Raw genomic sequence first — 26929 nt, forward strand, 5'->3', positions numbered from 1 at the left:
ACCTGCTTCACCTCCTGTGAAGCGACCCCCCTGCAGGTGGGGAGCTGGGGACTCGAACTGGGATCCTTGCGCGAGTCCTTGCACTTTGTGCTACATGCGCTTAACCTGCTTTGCTACCGCCTGACTCCCAGATTTCCTATTCTTTAATCCTCTGGAAGTATGGGCCAGGGTCATTATGGGATGCAGAAGGTGGAAGGTCTGGCTTCTGTAATTGCTTCCCCGCTGAACATGGGCATTAGCAGGTTGATCCATACTCTCAGCCTGTCTCTATCTTTCCCTAGTGGGGCAGGGCTCTGGGGAAGTAGGGCTCCAGGACACATTAGCAGAGTCATCTGCCCAGGAAAGTCTGGTTGGCATCATGGTAGCATCTGGAACTTGCTGGCTGAAAAAAAGAGTTAACATATAAAGCCAAACAGATTGTTGACTAATCATGAACCTCAAGGCTGGAATATTGTAGATGAAGAGTTGGGGGGGTCTCCGTTTTGAAGATAGTTAGTAGGCCTATTTTAATTATATTTCTTTTTCTTTCTTTTTTTTATTGTTGTAGTCATTGTTGTTGTTATTGAAGTCGTCGTTGTTGGATAGGACAGAGAGAAATTGAGAGATGAGGGGAAAACAGATAGGAGGAAAGACAGACACCTATAGACCTGCTTCGCTGCCTGTGAAGCGACTCTCCTGCAGGTGGGGATCCTTACGCCAGTCCTTGCACTTGGCGCCACCTGCACTTAACCCACTGCGCTACTGCCTTGCTCCCTTTAGTTATATTTCAAAGGACCCATAACTAGACTATTTTTTTTTCTGAGCCTGAAGTCTGATATGCAGGTGGACCCAAGTTTTTGTCTGCGGAGATGATGTCATGGTTGGAAAAAGGGCCAGAAAGCTGGTTCAGGGAAGAGAGTAGCTCCCAAATATGGGAAAGGGAAAGGTGTATGAATATTGTTGACTGTCATCCCACGTTTATTGCGGTTAATCAGTTCCAAACTCTAACTTGGTAAGTGAATTTCTGAGAAGTAGGATTCTTTATTTATAAATCGAATATATTCATAGAGCATAGAAAACCTGTTTACAACCTTCCAAATACGCTTTTTAACATTATTAGAGCCCTCCAGACATGAAATAACACCCCTTTTGCTCTGCTTCCTTGTTGAAAGAAGACAGTAGTCGTTGCATGAATGTTCTTTTCATCTTTATGGATGGAGCGCACGGTAGACTCATTCGAGTCATAATGGCAGGCAACCTCCACGATTTTCTTGCCATCTTTGATCACACCCAAGAGTTTCACCTTCTCCTGGATGGTGAGCATCTCCCGCGGGCGCTTAGTTTCATCAGAAGAAGTTAGTTTCATTAGAAGAAGCAGCACATTTAGGAGCCATTGTGGGGCTTAGGTAAAGGTTCTCAGAAACCGCAAACACAAGAGCAAAGATGTTTCTGCTGTGTAGGGACAGAAGCGCATCTGAGACAAGCACGCTCTGACTGGCTTGGTTTCCCCACCTCTGATTTCAAACACACGCAAGGAGCGGTCGAGCGGCTGCACCTGGCCTTGAAGGATTTGCGGGGCTGCTGGAATGGGGGAGAGAAAGACAGACACCTGCAGACCTGTTTCACCGCCTGTGAAGCGACTCCCCTGCAGGTGGGGAGCCGAGGGCTCAAACCAGGATCCTTACGCTGGTCCTTGTGTTTTGCACCACATGCTCTTAACCCGCTGTGCTACAGCCCAACCTGGCTCCATCAGCTTTTTAATGAATATATTTGAAAAACCCTCGATAGAGTGAAGTTGTGAAAGTCGAAGTGCAAGGTGGCAGGGGACAACTGTACTACTGTGATCATGTTCCTAAAACCACCATTTTATATGTACATTTATGACAGCTTTCTAGTATAAGGAAGATATGCCTTTTCTATTAATTATTACTTATTTATATCAGTATGGACTGCTGGGTCTGTATTTAATGCTGTATGTTGTAATATGCTATTATAGTAGTTTAGATTATATTTTTCTAAAGACTTGTACATCCTGAGCTAGATTACAAGGGACTCCATCAACTGGAGAAATCATATTAGTATCTTCTCTGAAGCTTCTCCATCCCTGATTCAGTTTTATCATATTAACCGTTCCTTGCAAAAACTGTTCCTTGGGGCCGGATGGTGGCGCACCTGGTTGAGTGCATATGTTACAATGCGCAAGGACCCAAGTTTGAGCCCCTGGTCCCCACCTGCAAGGGGAAAGCTTTCCTGGTGGTGAAGCAGGTCTCTCCATCTCTATCTCCCCTTCCTTCTCAATTTCTGGCTGCCTCTATCCAATAAATATGTTGTTAAAATTCGGCGGCTCTTGCTGGCTGGTCTAGCTTCGCGGTGGTGAACAGAGACGCGGAGACAACGGCTGGGCAGGGAAGCTGTATTTTTTTATTTAGGAACAACGATTTATAAACTAAACCAAACTGATCACCAAACAGAACTCTGTTGTCTCTAAATAAATAAACATAATTAAAAATTTTTAAAAACTGTTCCTTTCAAAACAGAAAACTGAGAGTTATTATTTTTGTCTCAACTATTTCATCATTTTGATGAGGCTACCTCCTCTCTTAGGGCCTATGTCAGGTGCCCCTGTCCCTTTGATTTTAATTTAGTGGTGTTCTCTCCCTCCCTCCCTCTCTGTGGCATCTTCACTGCTGCAGGTACACAGCTTCCTTCAGTGCAGTGGGGGCTGGACTTGAACATGGGTTGTGTGCTTAGCAAAGCGGGTGTACTCTCTAGGTGAGATGTCTTGCAGCATTGGGAAATTAACATAGAACTTCATGCAAAGGCAATGCTGCTGAATGGCCTCCCTTATCCAGTTTTTCTACTCTTTCTCTCTTTCTTTCTTTATTTATTTTTAAAAATTTATTTAAAAAAGGAGACATTAAAAAAAAAATAAGATAAGAGGAGTACAACTCCACACAATTCCCACCACCAGATCTCTGTATCCCATCCCCTCCCCTTGATAGCTTTCCTATTTGTTAACCCTCTGGGAGTATGGACCCAAGGTCATTGTGGGTGGAAGGTCTGGCTTCTGTAATTGCTTCTCCGCTGAACATGGGCATTGGCAGGTGGATCCATACTCCCAGCCTGTCTCTCTCTTTCCCTAGTGGGGGGGGGGGGGCTCTGGGGAAGCGGAGCTCTAGGACACATTGGTGGGGTTGTCTGTCCAGGGAAGTCTGATTGGCATCATGCTAGGATCTGGAACCTGGTGGCTGAAATATACTCTTTATTTCTTTGAGAGCTAGAAAAGAAGGAACAGAGAGGAGAGATACCATAGTACTGCTTATTATCCATGGAGTTCTTCCGGCGCCATCAGTAGAGTTCCCAGGTGGTGCTGCTGGGGCTTGAGCCCAGGGTCTCATACATAGCCAGGCAGGTGCTGTATGGTGTGAGTTATCTCCTAGATCTTTAATGGTTAATCTTACATGGTTAATCTAAAAATAGTTGTATACATTTTCCTTAAATTAAGCACACACACATAAAATATATGTGTGGGGACTTTGATTCATTCTTCAACACCATAAAAAAAAAGGCAGAAGTTATTCAGTGTTTTTTCCCCTCTCTTCCCCAAGTGTACAAGAAGTGTATACAGGGGATTCGACTTCCGGAGGCGGAGCTACGAGCAGCAGGTGGCTTTCTCTCCTCTCCTCTCCTCTCCCGGATCAACTAGGAATACCAAAGGAGACCACCTGGGACCAAAACAAGACAGGACTAGAATGACCACAGGAACCCAGTAAATCACCCGTGAGTACAAACACATGTGGCTGGTGACAGAGAGGAGAGAGGGGCCTAAGGAGAGATTAAGTGACTGCTAACAGTTCAGCAGTTTATCAGTTGAGACACCACCTCCAGTCTGCTCCACCACCTCTAGTCTGCTCCACCAACAAGGGGACAGTTTAAGGGAGGAGAGGACTCCCCAGAGACTCACCAAGTGCAACTCTGAGTCTCCACTGCTACTACCCTCAGAATCTGGAGCAGCGACAGGAAGGGACAACCAGGGGACAGAGATCTAACCAGGAAACTCAGGAGAAGACCTATATCTCGGTGGCATAGCTGAGGGGCTGTGAAAGTTTCTTTGCATAACCACTGGATTATCTCTGCCACACCCTGCTTTATCTCTTGGTCAGGAGTCAGTGATTAAGCTAAGAAGCCTATTGATATCTAGCCAACCGGATACAGCAGTATATCAAAAAGATTGTTCATCATGACCAAGTGGGGTTTATCCCAGGCATGCAAGGTTGGTTTAATATACGTAAATCAATCAATGTGATCCACCACATCAACAAAAGCAAGACCAAAAACCACATGGTCATATCAATAGATGCAGAGAAAGCCTTTGACAAAATCCAACATCCCTTTATGATCAAAACACTACAAAAAATGGGAATAGATGGAAAATTCCTGAAGATAGTGGAGTCTATATATAGCAAACCTACAGCCAACATCATACTCAATGGTGAAAAACTGGAAGCATTTCCACTCAGATCAGGTACTAGACAGGGCTGCCCACTATCACCATTACTATTCAACATAGTGTTGGAAGTTCTTGCCATAGCAATCAGGCAGGAGCAAGGAATTAAAGGCATACAGATTGGAAGAGAAGAAGTCAAACTCTCCTTATTTGCAGATGACATGATAGTATACATGGAAAAACCTAAGGAATCCAGCAAGTAGCTTTTGGAAACCATCAGGCAATACAGTAATGTGTCAGGCTATAAAATTAACATTCAAAAGTCAGTGGCATTCCTCTATGCAAACACTAAGTTAGAAGAAATTGAAATCCAGAAATCAATTCATTTTACTATAGCAACAAAAACAATAAAATATCTAGGAGTAAACCTAACCAAAGAAGTGAAAGACTTGTATACTGAAAATTATGAGTCACTACTCAAAGAAATTGAAAAAGACACAAAGAAGTGGAAAGATATTCCATGTTCATGGGTTGGAAGAATTAACATCATCAAAATGAATATAGTACCCAGAGCCATCTACAAATTTAATGCTATTCCCATCAAGATCCCAAGCACATTTTTTAGGAGAATAGAAAAAATGCTACAAATGTTTATCTGGAACCAGAAAAGACCTAGAATTGCCAAAACAATCTTGAGAAAAAAGAACAGAACCGGAGGTATCACACTCCCAGATCTCAAACTGTATTATAGGGCCATTGTCATCAAAACTGCTTTGTACTGGAACATGAATAGACACACTTGTTGTTAAAATTCAGAGCTCCAGCAGGCCAGTCTAGCGTCGTGGAGGTAGACAGAGACTCGAGGACACATGGCTGGGCAGGGAAGCTGTATTTCTTTATTCAGGAACAACGATTCATAAACTAACCCAAACTAATCACAAAACAGAACTCTCCTGCCTCCTTCCCCTGTGGCAGCGCCAAGAACTCTGGAACTCTCTCGGGGTTCCTTGGGGCGGGGACAAGCAGGCCCGTGAAACTAGCAGGACTGAACCAATTTTCTTGGCAGGGGGAGAGCTAGAACAAACCAATGTAAAGCATACAACACACACTGACCAGTGTAATAGAATTGACAGCACAGAAATGAGGCCCCACACGTATGGACATCTAATCTTTGACAAAGGGGCCCAGACTATTACATGGGGAAAGCAGAGTCTCTTCAACAAATGGTGTTGGAAACAATGGGTTGATACATGCAGAAGAATGAAACTGAATCACTGTATTTCACCAAATACAAAAGTAAATTCCAAGTGGATCAAGGACTTGGATGTTAGACCAGAAACTATCAAATACTTAGAGGAAAATATTGGCAGAACTCTTTTCCACATAAATTTTAAAGACATTTTCAATGAAACGAATCCAATTACAAAGAAGACTAAGGCAAGTATAAACCTATGGGACTACATCAAATTAAAAAGCTTCTTCACAGCAAAAGAAACCACTACCCAAACCAAGAGACCCCTCACAGAATGGGAGAAGATCTTTACATGCCATACATCAGATAAGAGTTTAATAACCAAAATATATAAAAAGCTTGCCAGACTCAACAACAAGACAACAAAAAACCCCATCCAAAAATGGGGGGAGGACTTGGACAGACTATTCACCACAGAAGAGATCCAAAAGGCCAAGAAACTCATGAAAAAATGCTCCAAGTCTCTGATTGTCAGAGAAATGCAAAACAAGACAACAATGAGATATCACTTCACTCCTGTAAGAGTGTTATACATCAGAAAAGGTAACAGCAGCAAATGCTAGAGAGGGTGTGAGGTCAAAGGAACCCTCCTGCACTGCTGGTGGGAATGTCAATTGGTCCAACCTCTGTGGAGAACAGTCTGGAGAACTCTCAGAAGGCTAGAAATGGACCTACCCTATGACCCTGCAATTCCTCTCCTGGGGATATATCCTAAGGAACTCAACACATCCATCCAAAGAGATCTGTGTACACATATGTTCTTAGCAGCACAATTTGTAATAGCCAAAACCTGGAAGCAACCCAGGTGTCCAACAACAGATGAGTGGCTGAGCAAGTTGTGGTCTATATACACAATGGAATACTACTCAGTTGTAAAAAATGGTGACTTCACTGTTTTCAGCCGATCTTGGATGGACCTTGAAAAAATCATGTTGAGTGAAATAAGTCAGAAACAGAAGGATGACTATGGGATGATCTCACTCTCAGGCAGAAGTTGAAAAACAAGATCAGAAAAGAAAACACAAGTAGAACCTGAAATGGAATTGGCATATTGCTCCCAAGTAAAAGACTCTGGGGTGGGTGGGTGGGGAGAATACAGGTCCATGAAGGATGATAAATGACATAGTGGGGGTTGTATTGTTAAATGGGAAACCGGGGAATGTTATGCATGTACAAACTATTGTATTTACTGTTGAATGTAAAACATTAATTCCCCAATAAAGAAATAAATTAAAAAAAATAGAATGAAAAATATCTGAAAATATAAAAAAAAAAAAAAGAAGTGTATACAAACATGTATATTACTAATCTCTCCTTACTTTTTCTCTTGTGGTTGGTTTGATACTCGCTTAGAAGGGTAAGAACGCTTTCTTTTGTTTGGTAAATTAGCTAATAGAATTATCAAAAGCCTAAAGGATACATTTCACCCAAGATTACTCCAAGGAATGAGAGCTAGGACTAATTAAGTCAGCAAGCAAGGTCAATAAAGGTTTTGGTTTTTATCAATCAGTCTCTTGATCTCTTCACATAAACCTAATAGGAGCCAACTGATAAAAGATGTTTTGTTTCCCTCTCTCAATCTGACTGATTAAAGAAAAGCTTTGGGGCTGGGGAGATAGCATAATGGTCATGCAAAGACTCATGCCTGAGGTTCCAGGGTCTTAAGTTCAGTTCCCAGCCCCACCAAAAGCCAGAGCGAAGCAGTGCTCTGGTGCCTCTCTCCCTGTCTCTTCTCTCTCTCTGTATCTGTCATTAGAATAAAATAAGTAGGGGACCAGGTGGTAGCACATGGTGCAGACTTGAGTCCCCGCCTCCCTACCTGCAGAGGGATCACATCCCAAGTGGTGAAGCTGGTCTGCAAGTGTCTGTCCTTTTCTCCTCCTCTTTGTCCTCCTCTCCTCTCTTGATTTCACTCTGTCCTATCCAACAACAGCAACAACAAGGGCAACAAAATGTGAAAAATGGCCTCCAAGATCAGTGGATTCGTAGTGCAGGCACCAAGCCCCAGCAATAACCCTGACGGCAAAAATAAATAAATAAGTAAAACATTTTTTAAAAAGCTTTGGATAGAATAGTTGCTGTTGTGACTTTTTTGTTTTTGAATACTGGCTTAAAGGTAATTAAAGGTAATTGTTTTTCTTCTTTTTCTGCCTATCTGTTAAAACATTGATTTTTTTTTTTTAAACCTTGTTGCATGGTCTTGGTTGAGTAGTGCAGAAGATTTCTATCTTTACCATTTTTGGAAAAGTAAGATTTTGATACTGGGAAGCTAGCTTTTTGAGCAATTCATCTGGGTTAAGGTCTAGGTTTCTTAATTTTGTTTGATCTTTTTAAGTTTATTCTTCCTAGAATCTTTTTACTCTCAGTAGAAAGATTATTGTTTTTTTTTTTTTACTCTCAGTAGAAAAATGATTATATTTTTTACTCTCAGTAGAAAGATTATTACTCTCAGTAGAAAATAATATCTTTCCGTCTTTTGATCTCTGTTGAGATATTGTTTTCAAGATTTTCTTTTCTTGAATCTTTTTATTTTGGATAAAGACAGAGAGAAGTTGAGAGCGACAGAGGAGATAGAGAGACACCTGAGGGGCCAGGCGATAACACACCGTGTTAAGTGCACATAGTGTGATACTGAAGGATTATGGTTCGAGCCTCCATCCCCCTGTATGCAGGGGGTCACTTCACAGGCAGTGAAGCAGGTGTCTCTCAGTTTCTTTCCCTTTCTGCCTTTCCCTCCCCCCTCAGTTTCTCTCTGTCCCATCCAATAAAAAGTGAAAAATGGCCTCCAGCAGCAGTGGAGTCACAGTGTAGGCACAGCGATAACTCTGGAGGCCAAAAAAAAAGAGCTATTCTTTGAAGTACAAATTTTAAAAGTAACTTCTTGAAGCATAAAGGGACATTAATTTAATTTGAAAACTAAATCAGAGAAAATTTCTTATGTTTTTATAGATAAATATTAGTAGTTCACAGATTATTTGTTTACAAGCAGTACATGTGCTACATATTTATTGGAAACTAAGATCTCTATACTTAGGGGTGGAGAACCTTTATTCTGCCAAAGGCATTTTGGATATTTATAACATCTTTCTCGGGCCTTACATAACCATCAACTTAGAAATTAGCACTTAATGTAGCTATGAGAAAGGCTCCCAGGAACTGGGGAGATAGCACAGTGATTACACAATAGATTTTCTTGCCTGAGAGCCCAGAGAAAAGCTCTTGGAGCCGGGTGGTGGTGCGGCGGGTTAAGCGCACATGGTACAAAGTGCAAAGACCTGAGCAAGGATCCTGGTTCGAGCCCCCGGCTCCCCAACTGTAGGGGAGTCGCTTCACAAGTGGTGAAACAGTTCTGCAGGTGTCTATCCTTCTCTCCCCTTCTCTGTCTTCCCTTCCTCTCTCCATTTCTCTGTCCTAGCCATTAAAAAATGGCCAACAGGAGCTGTGGATTAGTAGTGCCAGCACCAAGCCCCAGCAATAATCTTGGAGGTAAATAAATAAATAAATAAATAAATAAAATGAAAGCTCTTACAGAGCCAAACCAAATGACTTCCAGCTTCAGGGCCAGACAGTCCCCACCCCTTCTTCTTCTTCTAGTGTTTGCCCTTCTTCCGTAGCCAGTTAATGGCTTTGAAAGTGACTGGGATCCATGTGGATTCAGTAGGCTAGGAAGGATCCTCAGTTTCCCCAATGAATGGGTACTCCTGGGATGCACCACGGGAAGGTCTATCCAATGCACCCCACCCCTGATGTATTATGTGTGTCTTTTTAAAGTCACACCATCAAGGAAATGTTGAGTTTTGTGACTCCCCAACCCCCTTCCCTGTTGGTATGTTTCATATTGGTTAGTGCTCCCCTTCCCCGACCTCTGAGAGAATTGGTTTGGCCCTTGCTAGTTTTGCGCCCCACTTTCTCCCCGCCCCCTATGCTAAGGACGTCCAGAGTCCCAGCAGCAGCCGGGGAGGGAGAATGATAGGGAAGCACATGGTGTGGTGATTTGCCCGTTCGTGAATAAAGATTAAACTGCAGCTTCTCAGTCCAGCCGTGTGTCCTCGAGTCTCTGTCTCTGTCTACCGCCGCGACGCTAGCCCGGCCAGGACACTTCCCAGGACAAAGCGTAGAAGCAGAGAAAATCCTATGGAGAACAGCTCCCCTGGAAGTAGACAATCTTAAGGAGGCAGGCGGCACATCCATGTGCTAGGAACATCTGCTAACGGCAGAGATGTCAGAGAGGACATAGGGAAGGGAGGTGGCCCAGGCCAGACCTGTAGGCTTTGCCTTTTACAGGGACTATTTTCAGAATCCTTCCAGATTTAAATGGAATACACAGAAGGATTAAGACTCCAGACTGGGAGGTGTCATTTACATAGAACACTATCTGAAGGAGTCTTCTGGGGCCTGGCTGGTTCTCCCCTCCCAGTGGCAGTCGTTGCTAATCAGTCTGCAGGCCACCAGCCTCTAGAGTCCTCCACAGGGGCGCCCAGACAAGCTCTTCAGCATCCCCAGAGCTGCCCTAAGAGATGCCCTAAGAGTAGTTGTCATCGCCTTCCTTGCTCCTTCACAGAGGCAAGGAGACCCTCCTGGTGAAGCAGTCTCTAACAGTTAAACGCAAATATTTGCAGCGGGTTTTCAGGATGTCTGTAAATTCCAGGCTTAAACACCCCCCCCCCCACACACACACACACACACTCTGGCGTTTGTGGGGCCCTGGGAGCTTTAACCCTTTTACAACCTCTGCCCATCTCTTAGTCCTTGTAGACCTAACTGTGAATCACTAGCCAACCTTTCTCTTTGTGACACCATAAAAAAGAAATTCTGCTGAGACTCAGAACTTATAGCGTGAGCCGATGCTGTGAAACAAGTTTTTTATTTTCTTAAAAGAATTTATTTATTTATTCATGAGAAAGACAGGAGGAGAGAAAGAACCAACCATCACTCTGGTACATGTGCTGCCACGGATCGAACTCAGGAGCTCATGGTTGAGAATCCTTTATCAATGCTTTATCCACTGTGCCACCTCCTGGACCTTTTTTTTTTTTTTTTTTTTTTTTTACACCAGAGCACTGCTTATCTCTGGCTTGTGGTAGTGCAGGGGATTGAACCTGGGACTTTGGGAGCCTCAGGTAGGAGAGTCTCTTTGCATAACCATTGTGCTATCTACCTCAGCCCACCTGAGCTGATTCTGGGTCAGCGCCAGTAAACAGTTTCCCTGAACCCTCGGTGTCACAGCTTTTGTTCGCCAATTCCCTGTTTACACTGGTGCTGGCCACACAGATCTGGTGACACAGAGTTGGGGAGCAGACCTGATCAATCCTTTATTGGAAAGGGGATGCAGTCTGTCATTCTGCAAATCTGAGATCCCAGAAAGACCATAAGTTCAAGATCCAGCTGGTTGGCTGTGATTTCATAGCTACCCCAGAAGCAGCCCCGGGTATGACAGCTGTGCCAGCGCCAGTGGAACTGGATGATTCGGGTAGCGTCAAGCAAACGTCGATACCCCTGGCGGATATGCCACATGCGGACCCAGGACTGTAACTTGACCACTGCCCATAACTGCCACGCATGGGTCTGTACCACTGCCAACTGCTGCCTCTTCAGCAGATTGACTTGCATCTGCCTCCACCAGTTCTGAATGATCCACGCCCTGAGGGACGCGTGCAGCAGCGTCCTGCGCACTAGAGTACCCCGCCACCAGGCCTGGATCTTGATGGCTTTTGCTTTCTGCACATCATCAAGAGGTGGTGTTTTTTTTGGCTACAAGAAAAAAAAAAAAGAAGTAATATTCATGAAATGCTCCCCATCACACTCAGCCTTGGACTTTCTCAGGAGGAGGTCCTGTCCTTTGTCAGTCATGGCCTCTTTCTCACAGGGCTACAGAGCAGGGCACTGGCAGGAACCAGAAGACCAGAGAGCAGGGGGTCGGGCAGGAGCGCAGTGGGTTAAGTGCACATGGTGCGAAATGCAAGGACCTACGTATGCAAGGACCAGAGTCTGGATCAGACAACAGTTCATCTGTCTATGCAGATTTTCACAGGACGGCCTCATATGACTGTTCTTTTTCTTTGTATCATTTTATTAGGAAAATAATTTTACAAAACTGCTGTTCTCACATGAGTTCTTTATTCCCCTGTGACGTGTCTACACGACACTCCCACCACCAACTTAAGTCCTCCTCCACCTTTGCGCACTTGGTTCCCAAGGCTCTCTCTCTTCCCTCCTGCCTTCCTCCAGTCCCAACCAGCACCCCCCCCCCCAGTCCTTGCTGTGCTGTAACAGTCCGCACCCATCTGAATTTCTCGCTGTGCTTTCCATTTCTTTCCTTGTTTCTTAGATCCACCTTTAGGTAAGAACGTCTGCTGTTCTTTCTTGTTCTGGTTTATCTCACTGGTTTATCATCCCCTCAAGTTCCTTTAAGATGTGGCAAAGAAGATAGCATATTTTTTTTTTTTACATCTGAGTAGGATTCCATTTTGTATATATAACAGTTTTTTTTTAATTGGGGGATTAATGGTTTACAGTCAACACTAAAATACAGTAGTTTGTCCATGTGGAACATTTCTCAGTTTTCCACATAGCAATTCAACCCACTCCAGGTCCTCCTCCACCATCATGTTCCAGGACCTGAGCCCTCCCCCACCCCAGAGTCCTTTACTTTGGGGCAATACACCAACTCCAGCCCACGTTCTGCTTTGTGTTTTCTTATTTTTTCTTTTTATTTATTAACCTCTTTATTATTATTAGGGATTTAATAGTGATTGGCAAGATTGTGGGATAAGAAGGGTACCATTGGATACAGTTCCCACGCCAGAATGCCATTTGCCATATCCCTTCCCCTCCACTGGAAGGTTCCCTATTCTTTATCCCTCTGGAAGTATGGACCAAAGATCTCTATGGGGAGCCAAAGATGGGAGGTCTGGCTTCTGTAATTGCTTCTCTGAACACAGCTTTCTTTCTTTTTTTTTAATTTTTATATTTTGTTTTTGAGAGAGAGAAACACAGAAACACCAGAGCACTGTTCAGCTCTGGCTTATGGTGGTGCAGGGGATTGAACCTGGGACTTCATAGCCTTAGGCATGAGAATCTCTTTGCATAACCATTCTGCTGTCTACCCCCCACCGCCAAACATAGTTTTCTTAACCACTCATCTGTTGTTAGATATCTGGGTTGCTTCCAGGTTTGGGTTATTACAAGCAGTGCTGCTATGGACCTAAGTGTACACAGTTTTCTTCAGACAGGTGTTTTATTTTCTTTGGATAAGTAAGTATAAAACACTTAGGTTTGATGTCTATGCAGTCTTTATCACAGCCATGCAACTGATGCATGATTTTCTGACCTGTGGCCTAAAAAGTAAAAGGCTAGCGACTGTGTTTCTATGGTCAGCTGAGTGATGACAAAGGCTAAGACAATGCTATGCAGAGTGTGATGTTTGTTACCACAGAGATAAGTACAGAGATTATTGCGAGTAAGCATGTAGATACTTTTAGAGTAAATTGAAGTAGTGATTTGGGGCTGGGGAAACAGCATAATAGCTATGTCAAAAGGAATAGTGATTTTATGTATGTCCTATGTAGTAATAAAAACAGCCTTATGGGGGCTAGGCAGTAGCACACCGGGTGAAGTGTACATGGCGTGAAGTCCAAGGACCAATGCAAGGATCCTGGTTCGAGACTCTGGCTCCCCACCTGCAGGGGGGTTGCTTCACAAACAGTGAAGCAGGTCTGCAGGTTTCTATCTTTCTCTCCCCCTCTCTGTCTTCCCCTCCTTTCTGGATTTCTCTCTATCCTATGCAACAACAGCAGCAATAACAACAATACAATAATGACAAGAACAAAATGGAATAAATGGCCACCAGGAGCAGTGGATTTGTAGTGCAGGCACAGAGCCCCAGCATTAACCCTTACAAAAAAAAAAAAAAAACCCTTGTATTCTGTATGCTAAATTCATTATCTTTTTATCATAATTCAGTTTTATTTCACAAAACAATTGGTCCATGGTGGATTTAAAAAAATGGCTCCTCATGAACAGCTCAAGAAGAAATTCTCATGCTGGATTCATTCAGAATGGTGTCTCACACAGATAGGGTCGGTATTAGTGGGATTCCTTTTATTGTTCAGCACCCTGTGGAGACTGGTCCTGAGGAGGGAGATCAGAAGTAGAATCACCATTCCTTTAAGGCTGCTTTAGCATCCAAGATAGCATGGGGTTTTCACTAATACCAACCTCCTTGAGCTTTTTCTGGATTGTGCTACTCCCAGGAGAGTTAGCAAAGTGCCTGATTCTGAGCAAGTGTTTGCCAAACAGGAAGCCAGTGTGTGCAAGTCCTAACTCGCCCCAGCAGGCTAACAGAGCTGGGCTTCAGAGGCTACTTCCCATAGGAGAAGCTACCTGGAGTCTTCAGAAATAAAAGCCTCATCTTTCCCAATTGCAGCATCAGGGATGGTGATGAAGGTTGTGGGAGGAGACACCTGTGTCTGCATGTGTAAGGACAGCCTAAGACTTTGGGTAGAGTCGGTGACAGGAAGCCACTGTCAGTCCAGAGCAGAGGCCGTCAGCCCTGAGGGGTGGTCTGGGGGAAGAGAAGCCTGTCTCTACGCAAGTCGAAGAGGCAGTACAGGAGGTGAGTTCCTGACACCCTGTGGTATGGGAGTCACAGAGACACACAAGCCTGGTCAGACATTTATTATGGTAACGGAGCCAGTTCTCCACCCTATAGCAACTTTAGACTGATAGAATTTCAATATGGAACTCCAGCTGCTTGGAAGTGCCATCACACTGCGCGTGTAACATCTCACTGGCCTGGAAAGTGGAGCAGCTCTTCGGGGCCCGGAGTATACAGACAGCATTGCACATTTGATAGTAACGTTGATGGCACTGCCACATGCGGACCCACGACTGGAGCTTGACTATTGCCTGCTCCTGGATTACATAGATATTCAACAGCTTCTGCTTCTGTTTCTGTCTCCGCTTCCACGAACTCGTCCTCCACCAACACTGAATCATCCAAGCCCTGAGAGCAGCCACCAGCAGGGTCCTTCGCACCAAGGTGCCACGCCACCAGGCCTGGATCTTCCCAGCTGCCTTGTTTCTTTTAGCTTGGTTATCTGGAGGGATCTACTAGCCAAGCAAAGCAGAGGATTCCCAATGAATCTGTTACCGAGTGACAGCTGTGGTGTCTGCCACAAGAGTGCTGTGATCCTCTGCCTAAATCTTTCCCACTGGTGAGCCCAAGGACCCAGGAGACCTAGGTGGGATTCTGTCTCACTTCTTTCTCTCTTTTTACCTCCTGCAGTGTTGGTGAATGAGTCCAGTGCCTTACACATGCAGGATATTACTGAACTTCCTCCTGGTCCAATTTCTAGTCTATATTACATATTTTTTTATGTTGGACAGAGGCAGAGAGAAATCCAGAGGGGAGGGGATAGAGAGGAGGAGAGAGAGAGAGATTGAGATGCTGGCAGCACTGCTTCACTGCTCATGAAGCTTTCTCCTTGCAGGTGGGGGCCACAGGCTGGAACCGGGGTCCTTGTGCATTGTAACATGTGCACCCTACCAGGTGTGCCACTGCCTGGCCCTTTCTATACTTTGTTCTTTTAGAGGAAGAGCATGGGAGAAACACGACTCCGATATCCATGGAATCCCCTTGGTGCTGCTCTGGTGGTACTGGAGACTAAGCCCACAACCTCACACATGGGAAGGGGTGTGCTGATCTGCTCACTCTCTGAGTCACAGTGCTGTCTAGAAGGTGGCCATGTACTTGCCCTGGGGTCTTCACAAGTTCATGGAACCACTGGAAACACACTTTCTGATCCAGAAAACCCATTATGGGTGTGAGAAAACAAAGTGTTTGTATGGGACTGGGACTTGCGTTTTTGGTCTGCATCTCCGCTGAATTCCAGTTGTGAGGCAGCCTTCTGGTGCTTCACACCAAGTCGTCCTGTGCCGCCCCCCACCCCCACCCCTGGGATCTTCCTCCTGGAGAAGCCTCACTTCCTTGGACTCCTGCTAATACCTCTTGGTCATCCCCACGTATCTTTGAACCTCAGGTTCCCCATCTCCATCTCCTGGTTCCCAGGGTGCTATGCTCCACCTTCTATGTCACCCTGTCCATGTGGTGGTCCCTCTGCTTGTCTGTAGCCTCTACTTACATGTCACACAGCTCACCCACAAGGAGGAATCTGTGAGGGCGGGGGAGGAGTGCTGAGCTCTATCTGATGGGACCAGAAATGGATCTTCCTCTTCCAGAGACTCTGCGCTGATGGGGTCAGCAGTGTGGTTCTGTCTCGCTTCTAGAGTCCACATACCTTTATCGGCTTCACTGGCTCTTCAGGTATCTTCACCGGCTCTTTCACCGTCACCGTTTCCTCTTTTTCAGGTTTTTTCTTCTGCAGTCAGAACACAGGGAGAAAGCATAGATGAGGGCCAGCCTCTGCACACTGTCCCCACAGCCCTGGCTCCCCATTCCTTCTCTGGGACTATTAATGTCATCTGCGACTTCCCTTGGCCATGAAGTCACTCCTAGACTTGGGGAAGGGCTGTTCGATTAAGCCTTACACAGCATTTATTGCCCATGGTCTGAGGGCCCTATCGTAGTTGTTCACACCCCCTTAGATTGCTGCTCCATGGTCTTGACAGGATCGGGAAGGGAGGTGGGGAGGAGAGGGCAGTGATGTCATAAGAGCAGCTGTTACCCGGTTGTGACCAGGCTGTCTTCCTCAGGCTCTAGACTCAAGGTCGTTGGCTAGAGGACACTCTGTATTTACCTCTTGCAAGATGGGCCAGAATGCTTGTAGAACCACAGCGCCTGTGAATGAGTCCTGTTCCAAAGACAATCTCTTGGTCTGGTCCAGCTACAAGATTGTCTTGCCATCAGTGACTGAGGAAAGGAACTCATACAGTGCAGGGGAAGTCCATCCTAGCACCTAGCACCTAGCACTTAGCTGGCTGAGACTCCTCTTCCCCCAGCATATCCTAACCTACTTGATTTCTCTCCACAACCGATGTTGTCATTTACGTGCTAAGTAGCTGTTCTAAATGCCAGGACCTGACCTATTCTCTTCACCACTGATCCCCAGCCCTCCATCACTGGGGGTCATAGAGGGGGTGCCCTGTAAACGAGTGCTGGGTGGATAGATTTGGTCTGAGTTAGTTAAGTGAGTCCTGCAGAGTCTCAGCTGGCTGTGTGACATCACCAGCTTGAGTTATTTCAAAGCTGCTAGAGAACATAGGCTGTAACACTGGCATTTAGAACCAGAAAAACAACTTATTGAAGTGGACTTTGGCTGAAAGAAAGAGAGAAAGAAAGAAAGAAAGGAAGGAAGGAAGGAAGGAAGGAAGGAAGGAAGGAAGGAAGGAAGGAAGGAAAAGGGGGCCAGGCAGTGGCATGCCCAGTCAAGTGCACACAGTACGAAGTGCAAGGACCCACACAAGGATTTGGGTTGAAGCCTCTGCTCCCACCTGCAGGGCTAACGCTTCACAAGTGTTGAAGCAGGTCTGGAGATGCCTGTCTTTCTCTCTCCCTATTTCTTCCCCCTTCTCCATTTCTCTGTCCTATCCAATAAAAATGGAAAAAGTGACCAACAGGAACCGTGGATCCATAGTGCTGGCAACGAGCCCCAGCGACAACCCTGGAGGCAAAAAAGAAAGAAAGAAAGAAAGAAAGAAAGAAAGAAAGAAAGAAAGAAAGAAAGAGAAAGAGGAAGAAAAGGAAAAAGTAGGCTGAGCCTGTTGAGTTCACATATTGCTATGCACAAGGACTCAAGTTCACTCCTCCACCTCCAGCTTCAGGGCAGAAATTTCATGAGTGGTAAAACAGTTCTGCAGGTCTCTCTCTCCCTCTCCCTCTCCCTCTCCCTCTCCCTCTCCCTCTCCCTCTCCCTCTCCCTCTCCCTCTCCCTCCCTCTCCCTCTCCCTCTCCCTCCCTCTCTCTCCCTCTCTCTCCCTCTCCCTCTCCCTCTTTATCTTAACTTCCCCTCTCAATTTCTCTCTATCCTATCAAGTAAAAAAAAAATCAGTATTTTTAAAAAATCAAAATGGTGGTAACACTCTAGACCTGTCCTGCTTGTCAACAGATAATCATCCACCCACAAAGTTAGTCTGTGATCATATCAAAAGATGCCCTGGATACAATGCTTCAAAGTAGCAAATGAAGATGTCCCCGTGGGCCAGTGGGACAAAGTCCAAACATTATTGAGTACCTATTTTTTCTCAAGAAACCACCTTAGCAATTTATAAAGGAAACTGAACTGTGGGAGCATTTCAGAAAGAAAGGCTTCATTTATAGCAGCTAGCAGAGAATGCCTGTGTTGCTACGAACCTTCCGAAACACTGCCAACAGTTCGGTGCACGAACACTGAGGTAACTGCTCCGATGAACATTAGCACTAGTCTTGGCCTTCCTTTCTCTCTTTACTTTCTAAACTTGCCAAGGTACTTTACTTTCAAATGTCTATACTTTGTCTTTTAAAAAATATTATTATTTAGCGTTAGATAACGAAATATTTCAGGGCTATCATTTCACACTCACAGGTGTGCGTGACTCCCCACACCCAACACCCAAATTCTTATGCTCCCCACTCCCCCCACCAGAGTTTTCACAATGTCTGAGACTGTTCACTTTTTGGTGTTTGCTTCTCTTATTTATACCTCTAGCCCCACCCATTTTGTGTTGAATGATACTGTCTCATCTTTTGTCATTGCAACTTCTGTATCCAATCATCTGCTATTAAGCATTTAGGCTGACTCCATTTTTTTGACTGTTGTAAATAGTGCCACTATGAACACATATATACACACCATTCCCAGAGTTCTGTGTCCCCTTTCCTTCCACTGGAAACTTCCAAGGTCACAGATATGGGTTGACTATTATTCTGTAAATATATATATATATATATATATATATATATATATCCTACAACTATAACTCTATATATGTATATATATATTATTCTGTAAATATATATATATATCCTACAACTATAACTCTATATATGTGTATATATATATTATTCTGTAAATATATATATATCCTACAACTATAACTCTATATATGTATATATATATTATTCTGTAAATATATATATATCCTACAACTATAACTCTACATATGTATATATATTATTCTGTAAATATATATATATATCCTACAACTATAACTCTATATATGTATATATATATTATTCTGTAAATATATATATATCCTACAACTATAACTCTATATATGTATATATATATTATTCTGTAAATATATATATATCCTACAACTATAACTCTATATATGTATATATATATTATTCTGTAAATATATATATATCCTACAACTATAACTCTATATATGTATATATATATTATTCTGTAAATATATATATATCCTACAACTATAACTCTATATATGTATATATATATATATTTGCACATTTATTCCATGGTCTTGCCTTTTCTCCCTAAGTCATACCTCCACCTATTGATACTTACAAATGTCCATTTTTTCCTCTTCTCTTTCTAGGTCTTGATGGAATTGGAGTTCAGAGCCCTCTGGTGATCTTCCCCTAACATTTCTTCTCCTCTGGAAGTATGGACCAAAATTCTTTTGGGGGGCAGAAGATGGTAGTTCCGGCTTCTGTAATTGCTTCTCCATTGGGCATGGGCATTGGCAGGTGGATCCACACCCCCAGCCTGTTTCTGTCCTGCCCTAGTAGAGAAGTGCTCTGGAGAGGTGAGGCGTTCCGGGACACACTGGTGAGGTTGTCTGGCCAGGGGAGCCAGGGTGGAATCATGATAGCAACTTGGTGGCTGAAAGATGACAAGATAGAAAGCAGGAAAAAATGTTTAATAAGCAGGAACCAAAAAGTAGAAATAGAGCAGATGGGTGGATAGAAGCTAGGAAGTATGTTTTAGGTATATTCCAAAGGGCCCATGACTTTAGTAATTTTTGCTTGAGCTTGGTAACTAACATGCGGATGAACTAAAAATATTGTCCGGGAAGATGGTGTCAGAGTTAAGAATAGGGATAAAGAGCAGGACCAGGTCAGCTCCCAAACACCAAGAAAGTATATATATATGTACAATTCACTGTTTACTCCATCGGTCTGACCCACGGCCCACATATATTCCTATTTAGCACAGGAGGCTGTGTAACCTCTGAGTCCCTGTCAATCTGGGCTCACAGTCCATGGTCACAGCTGGGAACATTCTAAGCTACACTCATTTCAGGACCAGTGTTCCTAGTGTTCAGAGTGGGTTGACCCAGCCTCCCTTGGAGGAGGCCAACAATTAAAAGAAACTCGCTGATGATATCACCCCTAGAGGGAGCTCTTCATCAGCCAAAATAAGAAGCCATGGAAAGGGCTTTTGGGAAACAGATGTTTTGAGGTGTTTCTTTATGTGGCGTTCTTGTCAAAAGGAATGTGGTTTGCTCAAAGAATCTGAGAGCTGAAAACTTTGGAAATATGATTTCTTCACATACTTACCTCACCCCCCAGCCCCCACAATTGCACTTGTTTTGGACTCATTTGTTAAAAATCTATTGTAGAGCAGCTGACTGTCATTAGGGAATGTGGAAAAACCCAACACATTGTCATTTGAAATGTTGCATAATAGGTGGATGCAGTTGGAAACTGAATGTCTTAAATCAGAGAGCAAATCAGGGGGCGACATTAGTAATGGTGGCTGACCTCCCTTCAAGTCACAGACTTTTGTAAGGGTCTCTTGGTTTCAATAGGAAAGGAACTGGGACTAAACTGGCCTGAAGTATAAGCTTCAGACCAGCAGAAGAAACTAAATTTATAGAGTTAGAGCATCAAGAAAAAAAAGATTTGAGCATATGCAAAAATGTTTAAGTCATTCATAAAAGAATTAAAAATAGATTGGTGATGACAGTTTCTTTATGTAAGGATGGAAAAAAAAAGACAGCATCATATGTTCTTGGTCAGAATGTAAATTGCAAAGCTTCTTTGGCTAGAATTTTGACACTACCCATCAAAAGTAAAGATATACAAACCCTTCAGCTTGCACTTGCACTGTGAGGATTTTTCCTTCATAAACACTCCTCAAAGTTACTAGCCAGTCAGCATCACCATCATAATAGGTCATCAAAAGGAACGTTTCAAGTTGCCTGATTGTGAAACTAGATGCAATTAGCAAACCAAATGCAAGAAATTTCAAATAATATTTGTGAGAATATCAGTAATTTCACAAGTGCAAGTACAATAGTAAATTTTTCCCAACTATAAACATAAACTGTTTCCTGTTTACTTAGGCACAAACCAAATCTGGGGGGTCAGCGGTAGCGTTGCAGGTTAACCACACATGGCACAAAGCGCAAGGACTGGAGTAAGGAGCCGGGCTGGAGCCCCCGGCTCCCCACCTGCAGGGAAGTTGCTTCACAGGCAGTGAAGCGGGTCTGCAGGTGTCTGTCTTTCTCTCCCCCTCTGTCTTCCCCTCCTCTTTCCATTTCTCTTTGTCCTATCCAATGACAATGACATCAATAACAATAAGAACAATAACCACAATGATAAAACAACAAGGACAACAAAAGGGAAAATAAAAATATAAAATATATATATATAAAAAAACACCAACTCTGAGGTCCCAAGTGAACTTCTCTCTCTCTCCCCATCCTCTTTACCCTCTTTCCCCCTCCCTCTTTAAAATTAAGTGAGTAAAATATTTATTTTTTAAAAGTACTAGGGGCTGGGCAGTGGTGCACTCAGTTGATTGGTTGAGCACACCCATTTATTGTGCACAGGACTTGGGTTCAAGCCCCTACTCCCCACCTGCAGAGGGGAAGCTTCACGAAGTGAAGCAAGTCTGCAGGTGTCTCTCTTCCTCTATTCCTGTCTCCCCCCACCTCAATTTTTCTCTGTCCTATAAATAAAAAATAGAATGGGTGGACAGAAAAATGGCTTTTGGAAGCAGGTGTCGAGCCCCAGTGATAACCCTGCTGGAAAAAAAAAAGTACTGAGACAATATTTAGTGACTGACAAAATTGTCAAGTAACCTAGGAAATTAGAAACAAGCAGAACCACCATAAGGAGCTAGGCCCACCCCCCCAGTGATCCCCAATAGCCCCCACTCTCATATCTCCCTATTGACTCCTTGGATCTCCTGAAATAGACCAGGATTTATGAATATGTCACTGTGTGTCTCCCCTTGCTTTGCGCTTTTTTTTTTAAAAAAATTTTATTTATTCCCTTTTGCTGCCCTTGTTTTTATTGTTATTATTGTTGTTATTGATGTTGTTGTTGGATAGGACAGAGAGAAATGGAGAGAGGAAGGAAAGACAGAGAGGGAGAGAAAAGATAGACACCTGCAGACCTGCTTCACTCTTGTGAAGCGACTCCCCTGCAGGTGAGGAGTCGGGGGCTCGAACCAGGGTCCTTGAGCTGGTCCTTGTGCTTTGTGCCCCCTGCACTTAATCCGCTGTGCTACCACCCCACTCCCGCTTTGCTTCTTAAAGCTACTGATGAGTGAGGTCATCTGGAGTTTGTCCTTCTGACTTGTTCCACTTAGAATGATTCCATCCCTGTCGCAGAAAGAGAGAACATCTTATTTCTCAGCATTGAGTAGCATATTCTGCAAAGACGGAAAGTCCCTCATCCACTCATCTGTCCTTGGGCACTGGCTTGCTTCCGAATCTTGGCTATTGCATTTAGCACTGCAGTAAGCAGAGGTGTGCATATAACTCATTGCCTAAGTCTTTTTTGTGGTCTTTCAATCAATACTTGAGAGGAATTGCTGAATCGCATGGTGTCAGGGTTGCGTTGTGGGAGAGAGAGACACAAGGAACTCATGGTGGAGCGGAACACAAATCTTTATTCATGCAGGTACCCCCAGAGTCGGGTGTGAGCACAGCAGATTTAGGCCACGTGGAGCTAGCAATTAAATGTCCGCCTCCCGCTATGCACACCAGCCCTTCTCCAGGTCTTCTCCAGGTTGGGACGCAGAAGAGGAAAAAAAGGGAGCAAACCAGGAACAGCAGTGGGTTTTATAGGGTAAAAAACGGAAGTGGCAAGTCAGGATGGAATTGGCTAGGGAAGAGGGTGGAGAAAAGAAAAAGGCATTCTGGGAACTTCTTTAGTTCTTTAGTTTAGCTGGCGGGAATTAGCAATACCCTGAGGGGATAAAGTGGTGGGAGATATGTAAATACTTGTATGGAAATATAATGGTTTGTGGGCCCTGCCAATGTTCAGCCACATCTGTACAATATCTCAACAGCATAGTAGATCCCTTTTTAATGTTTCTAATAATCTCTGGGTGGTCTTCCACAAGAATGGTATCAGCTTACATTCTTCAAGGATGTTTTGGCCTCTACATAGTCCCTGACTCATGTTCCCTGATGCCTTACAGGTCTGAGGTGGTATCTCATTTTTGTCTTTATTTTGCATTTTTTTTGATAGTCACTGACACTTTTATGCTCTGTTTTGTTGTGAAAAAGTCCTTGAAAATAGCAAAATTTAAAAAAGCATTTAGCATATCAAAATAGGAAGACACATAAGTGGAAAATGTTAGTTAAAATAAACTTCCTAAAAACATCTTTGTTGGTGGAAAAGCATGTGTTAAACTCACAGGGAAAAGTAGTTCCACTCGGGAGTCGGGCAGTAGTGCAGTGGGTTAAGCGCATATGGCACAAAGCTCAAGGACCTGCGTAAGGATCCTGGTTCAAGCTCCTGGCTCCCCACCTGCAGGGGAGTCGCTTCACAGGCGGTGAAGCAGGTCTGCAGGTGTCTGTCTTTCTCTCCCCCTCTCTGTCTTCCCCTCCTCTCTCTATTTCTCTCTGTCCTATCCAACAACGAGGACATCAATAACTACAACAATAATAACTACAACAACAATAAAAAAACAAGGGCAACAAAAGGGAAAATAATATATATATATATATATATATAAAGAAAAGTAGTCCAACTCCTTCCAGGTGCCTCTCAACACTATAGTGAATTTCTTTCTCTCTTTCTTCTTCTCCACTTCCCCTCCCCCCTCCCCTCTCCTTTCCCTCCCCCTCCCCTTCCTTTCCCCTCCCCTATCCCCTCCTCTTCCCCTCTCCCTCCTCTTCCCCTCCCCCTCCCTTTCCCATCCCTTCCCCTTCTTATCTCCCTCTGTCCTTCCCCTCCTTTTTTTTTAAAGGTAGTAATATAGAGTCAAAGAGGCCATAGCCTCTTCCTTCAGTGCAGTGGGATCCGTACTTGAAGCTGGGTTGTGCACGTGGCAAAGCAGCACACTATCCAGGTGAGCTATGTTACCAGCCCTGCTCTGGTGAGCCTCCTTTTCCTACTATTATCGTCATCACTGTCTATCTGATAAAGGGGAGGGGAAGAACCAGAATGTTACTCTGGCATATCCGATGCTGCAGGTCAGACTCGGAACCTCCAATGCTTTATCCACCACACCACCTCCTGGACTACACTTTAGTATTCTCATGTAATAAACAAGCAAACAAGAAGGAGGAGAAGGAGGAGGTGTGTGTATATCAAATGCCATTAGTGTTAAAGAAGAAAGACCAAGGGGCGGGGCAAGTGGTGCCACACCAGGTTAAGCGCACATGGCACAAAGCACAAGGACCCGCGCAAAGATCCCAGTTCAAGCTCCCCGCTCCCCACTTGCAGGAGAATCGCTTCACAGGCAGTGAAGCAGGTCTGCAGGTGTCTGTCTTTCTCTCCCCCTGTCTTCCCCTTCCCTCTCAATTTCTCTGTCTTATCCAATCAAATGGGAAAAAAAAATGGCCTCTAGGAATAGCGGCACTGAACCCCAGCCATAACCCTGGAGGCAAAAAAAAAAAAGACCAGAACTGTGGGAACATAATATTACCCTAGAAATAAGTAAAAGAAATAAGTCAAAAGAATTTAAGGCAAGGGAGATAAAAATTAAAGTTCAAATTAATAATATAGAAAATCTTCCCCCATAAAAAAAAAAAAAAGTTGAAAGAGGGGCAGGGTGTCGACGCACTGGGTTGAGTGCACACATTACAGTGCGCAAGGACACAGGGTCAATCCCCCAGTCCCCATCTGTAGGAGGAGAGCTTCACAAGTGGTGAGACAGGGCTGCGGGTGTCCCTCCGTCTCTCTTCCACTCGATCTCCTCCTCCTCTCTCAGTTTCTCTCTGTTCTATCAAATAGAATATGACTAAGGAATACTAATAAAGCAGAGGCATAGTGAGACGCTCGTTCTACCTGCTGAACTGAGGTCCCTTCAGGACTCCTGACATGATACAGAAGAGGCTGTTTGACAATCGAGGCAGAAGCTGTAAGACACCCTCAAGACAGCGCCCATGCAGCTGGTGGAAGTGCTAGCAAAGCTCCGGAGAACACATTAAAGTGGAGCCTTGCTTGTTGCTTCACAAACAGGCAGCTAACAAAACCTCATGCAGGCAAGTGAGCGCTAACGCGCTTGCCAAAGCCAGATCCAGAACAGCCTTCCAGTCCCAGAGGCCTGCAGGCATCTCACCTGCGGCTACATTCCCAGTTCTGACTGAAGGCTACACACAGCTGTGCCGAAGCTCTCGAGAGACCAGCAGCACATCCTTGTTCTTCCAGCTTGGCAGGCTATAGCCAGGTTTGGGGCGGTGGGGGGGGAGGGGTACTTGAAGCTTATGTAAGTTGAAAGACCTACTTTTAAAAAAAGAACACACAATTACAGTCAGAAAAAAAAAATAGGCAAATGAATATTTAAAGAAAACAGATGTTAGAAAAATGTTCAAGTTAAGAGATATCACAGGGTGGGAGTATAGCATAATGGTTATGCAAAGAGACTTTCATACCTGAGGTTCTCTAGTTCCAGGTTCAATCCCCCACACCGCCATAAATCAGAGCTGAGCAGTGCTCTGGTTAAAAAAAAAAAAACAGAGAGAGAAATATCACAAACATAACATTTAGTTCACTTTCCTGACACTAAGATGTGTTTTTACATGTTTACCTTATAACCTGTAACTGTACAGAAGGATAGATGGAAGGACAGAAAGAAAGACACCACAATTTCCTTCAGTGCGGTGGAGGCCAGGCTCAGGCCTGGCTCCTGCCCTTGACCAAGCAAGTGTATATCCAAGTGAGCTCTCTTGCTGGCCAAGCTGTTTCTTTTTTTTTTCTTTCTTTTTCTATTTTTTTAAATTATCTTTATTTGATAGAGACAGCCAGAAATTGAGAGAGAAGGGGGTGAGAGAGAGAGAGAGACAAAGAGATACCTGCAGCCCTGCTTCACCACTCATGAAGCTTTCCCCCTGCAGGTGGGGACTGGGAGGCTTGAGCCTGTGTCCTTGCACACTGTGGTGTGTGCACTCAACCAGGTGCGCCACCACCCAGCCCCCCAACCTGTTTCTTTACATGATTTTGCAATATCATTTTTGGTAGAAATTGGCTTATTATAGACTCATAGGATATACAAAATGTGATTTTTCAAATTTCTTAAATTTAAATTTTTATTTTATTAGTGATTTAATATTTACAAAATTATAAGATAACAGGGATGGGATCAGGCGGTAGCACAGTGGGTTAAGCGCACATGGCACAAAGTGCAAGGACCAGCGTAAGGATCTCGGTTCGAGCTCCCCGCTCCCCACTCGCTTCACAGGTAGTGAAGCAGGTCTGCAGGTGTCTGTCTTTCTCTCCCCTGTCTTCCCCTCCTCTCTCCATTTCTCTCTGTCCTATCCAACAACAACATCAATAATAACTACAACAATAAAACAAGGGCAACAAAAGGAAATAAATTTTTTTTTAATTTTTTTTTAATTTTATGTATGTATTTATTCCTTTTGTTGCCCTTGTTGTTTTGTTGTTGTAGTTATTATTGATGTTATTGTTGTTGGACAGGACAGAGAGAAATGGAGAGAGGAGGGGAAGACAGAGAGGGGGAGAGAAAGACAGACACCTGCAGACCTGCTTCACCGCCTGTGAAGCGACTCCCCTGCAGGTGGGGAGCCGGGGGATCGAACCGGGATCCTTACGCCGGTCCCTGCGCTTTGCGCCACCTGCGCTTAACCTGCTGTGCTACCGCCCGACTCCCGTAAATTTTTTTTTTAAAAAAAGATAACAGGGATACAATTCTTTTCTTTTTCTTTTTTTTTTTTTTCCTCCAGGGTCATCGCTGGGGCTCGTGAGAATCCACTGCTCTGGTAGTCACCTTTTTCAGTTTTTTTTTTTCTTGATCGGAAAGGAAAAAGAGAAATTGAGAGAGGAGATGGAGATAGGGAGAGAGATAGCCCCCTGCAGATCTGCTTCACCATTCGTGAAGCTTGCCCCCCGCAGGTGGGGAGTGAGGGCTTAACTTTGGATC

General features: G+C 44.1%; 1 protein-coding gene across 1 annotated transcript; it reads right to left on the reverse strand.

The window, feature by feature from the left end:
* Positions 1-10982: 10982 nt before the first annotated feature.
* LOC132542131 (IQ domain-containing protein F5-like) lies at positions 10983-16322 on the reverse strand. Its single transcript, XM_060204905.1, has 3 exons — positions 16227-16322; positions 15977-16057; positions 10983-11429 (listed from the first exon to the last, which is right to left on the reverse strand). Exons 1-3 carry the CDS (start codon positions 16242-16244, stop codon positions 10983-10985), a joined length of 546 nt encoding a protein of 181 aa, XP_060060888.1. The 5' UTR covers positions 16245-16322.
* Positions 16323-26929: the final 10607 nt, after the last annotated feature.

Source organism: Erinaceus europaeus, chromosome 12 (genome assembly GCF_950295315.1).
Source record: "Erinaceus europaeus chromosome 12, mEriEur2.1, whole genome shotgun sequence".
NCBI classification, from domain to species: Eukaryota; Metazoa; Chordata; class Mammalia; order Eulipotyphla; family Erinaceidae; genus Erinaceus; species Erinaceus europaeus.

Excerpts from the sequence above, each read along its gene's own strand:
- LOC132542131 (XM_060204905.1), bottom strand. Across the intron at positions 11,430-15,976 it reads AGCCAGTGAAGCCGATAAAG|CCAAAAAAAACACCACCTCT; the intron begins GTATGTGGACTC and ends TTTTTCTTGTAG.